General features: G+C 54.1%; 1 protein-coding gene across 1 annotated transcript in view; it reads left to right on the forward strand.

Moving 5' to 3' along the window:
- The window catches only part of LOC135245203 (latent-transforming growth factor beta-binding protein 1-like), a 51,803-nt gene that overhangs the window by 6,716 nt on the left and 39,087 nt on the right, over positions 1-6,000 (forward strand). The window contains exon 3 of the mRNA XM_064318122.1: positions 3,258-3,558. Coding sequence (XP_064174192.1) covers positions 3,258-3,558 — 301 coding nt within the window. The remainder of the gene's footprint in view (positions 1-3,257; positions 3,559-6,000) is intronic.

A 6,000-nucleotide genomic window follows, 5' to 3' on the forward strand; every position in this document is an offset into this window, starting at 1 on the left:
TCAGACAGCAGCGCCGCCGCACGCACACGCAGGCACGACGAGGGCAGCCCTGGCAAAGGCCCCCGGAACGGCCTGTTCTCCTCTCAGCATTCAAACGGCTCAGCTGGATACTGTACACACACACACACACACACACACACAGGCGCACACACACACACACAGGCGCACACACACACACACACACACACACACACACACACACAGGCGCACACACACACACACACACACACAGGCGCACACACACACACACACACACACACAGGCGCACACACACACACACACACAGGCCCACACACACACACACACACAGGCGCACACACACACACACACACACACACACACAGGCGCACACACAGGCGCACACACACACACACACAGGCCGTCTGGTGGGTAGTTGGCCTTGGCAACTGGGATGTTTAAAAAAGAAGAAAAAAAAAAACTAATTATTTTTTCCCCCTCAATTTACTCCCAATTTCTACTGTTTCTTTGTCCGTGTCAGTGAAATCACCCCAACGGCAGCTTTCCATGTCCCTGCTTTATGTTCCAAATGTCTTTTTTTCTGCTTTGTGGCCCTCCAGGGCTGGAGTTTCACCCCCTCGCCCTGGGGTTTTCTAACATTAAGCAAGTGTCACTAAGACTCCTTGGGTCATACCTGTTGCTGCTGCCCAGTCCTGCCATGAGCATCCAGGCTTGCTGCTGATTGTTAATAACCTTCTAAGAGAGGCCCTTACACAGGGCAACTGAAGCAGCTCACATTTTAATGCTGTGAACTGATGCTATCACTTTGGAAGAGCACAGACGAGCACCTGCCCTCCTCCTGATGACAAGCCTCTGTGTCTTTATGACATCATCGTTCGTGAGTCAAGCTGGAGCAGACGTGAGCTGAATGAAGACAGTTGAGCTGACAGACTGCGGGGTGCCCGAATGACCAGTGGGGGTCGCTGTAAAGCGACGAGACACGGCCGTCCTGATCGACTGGATTCGGGGCGATTCCATAGTCCCCAAGTGGGGGGGTGGGGGGGTTCCTGGCCAGAGTTGGCCCAGGTACAGTTTGGATTTGTTAACAGACCACGGAGGCCACCCACACAGTGCACTAATGGCTCACATTATAAGTTAATATTGTAGTGTGTGAGTGTATATTGTGCTGATGCAGCGCATGATGTCATAGAGAAGCCTTTAGCAGTGCAGGGGGTGGGGAAACCCCATCTCATGCACCACCAAGGAGAGTCACACCCACATACCAAAACACATGCTCACCACATGCAAGCCCCACATGCTGGGGGGGAGAGACTCTGAGGGAGTGCCAGCCGGCTAGCAATGCCGCTTCCCTGCAGGGACACGCCATCCAGCCCAGCCGCGCCCCAGCCCAAACACAGCCTGGCCTGACCCCCCGAGAATCTGTCACCTCAGGAAGCCTCGAAGCGGAGCGGAAGTTTTTTTAAATTAAATTTTTTCATTCCTGTTAAGAAGCGGTGTAAGATGTCAGCCGATATCGATCCCCAGGCCTGTCCTGAGCAGGAAGCTTTCGCTTACCTGTGCGTTTGGCACGAAGCAAGCGTACGATAAGATTGGCTCCCTGGCGTAGTTGGTTACCGGGGCCGGGGGCAGTTGGTTACCGGGGGCAGTTGGTTACCGGGGCCGGTGAGCCGTCAGGCCCGGTGAGCGAACTCCCCTAATAATCCCGCTCTCGTGAGCCGCTGTGTGCCCTGGAGGCGATCGACCTAATGACACATCCCATAATACTACGTTTCTGCCTCATTTGCAGCTTCCCACCCAATTACGGAAACATCTGCACTGTCCGTATGCTGCCGTGGCGACGGCGTGGATCTGCGGCTTCCTCCGCCCCCCCCCCCCAACACCCCCCCCCCCCCCGCCGTATGGCCCGGATCTGTTCCGTTAGCACGCGCGCTAAAGCGTATTAGCACGAGCTCGCGAAGGCGTGCGGCCCTCACGCTCACACACCGGTCCGCATGTCGATACACTCACTCGCTCCCTTCTGATTCGCTGACGTCGCGAGGCGGCCTCATCAAAAAAGGGTGCCAGGCCCTGGGGGGGGGGGGGGGGGGATTTATTCCCCCTCTTCCTGGCTAATGCTCAAATCGGCATTATTTCAGCCAGTACCCTTGTCACAGAACAGCACTTCTCTGTGTGTGTGTGCAGAGGGGCGGGGGGGGTGTTTGGGGGGGTGTGGGGGGCGGACCCCGTGCTGTAAGGGATCTGTTCATAAAACAGATGGCGGGGGCGCACACGCGTCCTGCAAGGTGCCAAAAAATCCGGGGGAAAGAAAGCAGAAACCCGCGTCCCGGGTGGACAGTGACGGCACAGGAAACGCAAAGAGGGGGCGCAGAGTATTCGGGGGGCGGAATATTTGCAGGTGAGTCGTGTGCGGTCCCGCCCCCCCCCCCCCCGCCCCCCCAGGGTCATGCCTGTACAGTGGGCGTGGTTGCATAGCAGCAGGTCACTGTCTCCTGTAGGCCTCCCCAGCTCAGAGTTGTGCTGTGGTACAGCCCAGGGTGTGGAGGGAAAGGCAGCGGCATTGAGAATGACCTTGACTAACCTCTGTGCGTGTGTATGCGCATGTGTGCGTGTGTGCGTGTGTGTGTGCATATATATGTATGTGCACATGCTCACGTTTGTTTGGCCCTGTTTGTATTGTATGATATGTATGTATCGTTTGTGTTGTCTCCAGTGCCCTGTCCTGCCCCACGTGATGTCACTGCTTTCAGCAGCACTGCGATTGATTGCGGGGCTGGTTGGACTAAAGTACTGTTAGAGTTTGCATTCAGAAAGGGGGAGGGGGGGGGGGCGGGGGCTGTGTGTGTGTGTGTGTGTGTGTGTGTGTGTTAATAAGCTGTGTGTGTGTGTGTGTGTGTGTGTGTGTGTTAATAAGCTGTGTGTGTGTGTGTGTGTGTGTGTGTGTTAATAAGCTGTGTGTGTGTGTGTGTGTGTGTGTGTGTGTTAATAAGCTGTGTGTATGTGTGTGTGTGTTAATGAGCTGTGTGTGTGTATATATATGTGTTAATGAGATGTGTGTGTGTGTGTATGTGTGTGTGAGTGCGTGTGTGTGTGTGTATATGTGTGTTAAGCTGTGTGTGTATATATGTGTTAATGAGCTGTGTGTGTATATATGTGTTAATGAGCTGTGTGTGTGTATATATGTGTTAATGAGCTGTGTGTGAGTGTGTGTGTGTATATATGTGTTAATGAGCTTTGTGTGTGTATATGTGTTAATGAGCTGTGCTCTCTCTGTGTTGCAGCTAACTGTCTGCCCCAGTGCCTGAATGGCGGCATGTGCCTGAAGCCCCAGCACTGCGTCTGCAAGCCGGGCTCCAACGGCAAGGTGTGCGAGCACAAGACCACCAGCACGCCCTCGCTCAACCCCCCCGCCACGGGCAAGGGCCAGCCCAGCGGGACCCCCCAGCGGCCCATCCCCCAGCAGGCCCCCTCCCCGCCGCAGTACCACCCCCCGGCCCCCCCCGCCGGCGGCGGCGTCCCGCAGATGACCCTGACCGTCAAACAGCAGCCGCACCTCGTCCGGCCCCAGCTCGTACCCCAGCAGTAAGTCCCGGCCAATCGGCACGAGCACCCCCCCCCAACCCCGGTCACCCCCGGCGACAGACATGGCCTCAGAATGCTACCCTTGTGTTTTATTACGCTTTGGGGCTTCGCTGTGAAATTGAGGGTGGTGTGTGTCAAAATGCCATAGGTGCTGTATGAATAGGTGGTTTGCTTTGTGGTTGCCATGTTTGCAGGTCCGCAACCCTGCTCAGGATAAGCGGCTATCGATAATGGATGAATGATGGATGGTTATTTTCAGGTGAAGCTGCTATCCTCATTGGTGGTGAATTAGCATTTTGGTTAACCTGTCATATCACATAGTGGTGTTTCTAGCTAGCGTAGGTCCTACAAGGTAAATAAGTGCACGTGTGTCTTTCATGCCAAGCTGACAGACGTATTCTATAAGAACAGTCACCGTGGCCACCATCAGCACCTGTGGATGCAGGTATGGAGCAGTTTCTTTTTGCTGACTACCATGTTCTGCATCTGCATTGCCCTGCGAAGCGTTGCTCTTGTTGAAAACAATGGCAGAGGTGCGTTTGTGACAGAAGCCGAAACAGCAGTGTAAACCTAGCCTTACGCCATCTTTGTCCAAACAGAAGACCTCCCACCAGAAACGTGTTCTCAATCGGAAGCCTCTCAGTAATTGTAATGCAAAAAAATTGGGTGCCTCCACAAAGGGGGGTTGAAAATTTTTAATTGTTTGCAAAAGGGGTGCCTTGTCCATAGGGTGACATTAACATTTGAAGTAGGGAGGATTGAAGATAGCACCTCCTCAACTTGCTATTGTTAAAAACATTTTTCAACAGTTTGTCTGTCTGTAATCCTCTGGCTCTTCCTCCTGTAGTAGTACCAGGTTCTGTGGATGTAGGGAGAGCGGGGGACTGGGGAGGGGAGGCACTGATTCATGCCCGGGAGCTTTGGCTGGCTTTCCTCTCGCGGAGACGCGGTGTATACACTTACCTTCCTGCCGCCCTCCCGCCTTTCCCAGAGTTCAACTGTAATCAATCCCGCCCGCTCTCTCTCTCCCGACATTCGCTCGAGAGGAGAGCAAGCCCCCCCAACCCCCCCCCCCCCCCCCCCAACGCCTCCAGCTGACCCTCAGGAGGTCAGCTGACATTGAATACTTCCAGGTTCAGAGTTCACGGCGTCCCGTCGCCTTCGCCGATTTCCTCCTTCCTGTCGCTGTCGGGCCCCTAGGGGCCGTGCTCTAATCTGGCGGGTTATTTTAACCCCCTGACTGCCCAAGAAAAACAACAGTGCCTCAGAATATCTTCAGCTGACTCTTCGAGTGGAAGAGTTTTCATCTTCTTTACCTTTCAGGGTCTTGGTTCTGTTTAGCCTTCCTCTGCGTTCAGCTGCTGAACTCTCTCCGTTGCGTCAGAGAGGGCAAAAAGCCGATCGTAGACCAGATAATAGGTCTGTCTTTCTCGAACGCGAGACGAGGCGTCGACTGTCCCACGCGGAATTACTTTCGTTTTTTGAGAATGTTTTGAGTGGCGTTGGCATGCGCGATATCGGTGAATGATGCTTAAGAAGTCTCTTAATGTATTTTGTGTGCTGCTGGGGAATTCGCTGTAAAACGTCGGGACTTTTTTATGTTGTTCAGGAAGCATAATTGCTACCAGATCTGAACCCTTGAAAGCTGCGCACAGTTTCCAGTGGTCTGGCTTTTTTTCTTCTCTTCTGTAGGGGACTGTTCATCTGTTGCCCATCAACACATTAAAAGTTAAAGAAAAGGTTACCAGATACCTGCCTAAAATGGGCTTAATCCCAAGGTCAATCATCAATTATCGAGGCTATGGGCTATTATATATATTACACAACAGCTGGTTTGAGTGGATATAGGATTAAGACCTTTCATGGTTCTGGGGAGCAGTTCTGTCTGGATGAATGCACAGTCTAGCAATCACCAAGGCCTTCTGAAATGGGATTGGGGGGGGGGGGTGTGGAGGTTGTTATTGGGGTCTGTTTCTTCTTCTGCGTGGAGTCTGGAGCGCATACACCGTTCACAAAGGAAGCGTGTGCTCTCCGAGCTCCCAGAATGCCGCGGGAGCTCGCCATAACTTCCCGCAATCCCGGTTTGTCATCCTCCCATCTTGATTTCCAGGCTTGATTTGAATCTCACCCTAAGCCCCCCCCTCTATAATGGAAAGTGAGTGTGAGGGGGTGTGGCTGGGGTGTGGGGGGGTGGGGTGGTCACAAGGCCAGGCGGCCCAAGACGAATAAGGCGGGGGGGCGGGGGGGGGGGTGTCGGGGGTTAACGACTGCACCCCCACTCTCGCGGTGTCACACAGAAGCGTGCCGCTCACTGAGAGATTGCTTTTTGAAGTATGGGAGGCCCTGCTGAGGAAGTGGCGTCCCGCAGCTCCACCGCCGCGCTCCAAGCGCCTCTCTCCATCACTTCAGCCGAACGCATCGCTCACCCGGGGGACGGGTCAA

This window comes from Anguilla rostrata, chromosome 18, assembly GCF_018555375.3.
Source record: "Anguilla rostrata isolate EN2019 chromosome 18, ASM1855537v3, whole genome shotgun sequence".
Classification (NCBI taxonomy): domain Eukaryota; kingdom Metazoa; phylum Chordata; class Actinopteri; order Anguilliformes; family Anguillidae; genus Anguilla; species Anguilla rostrata.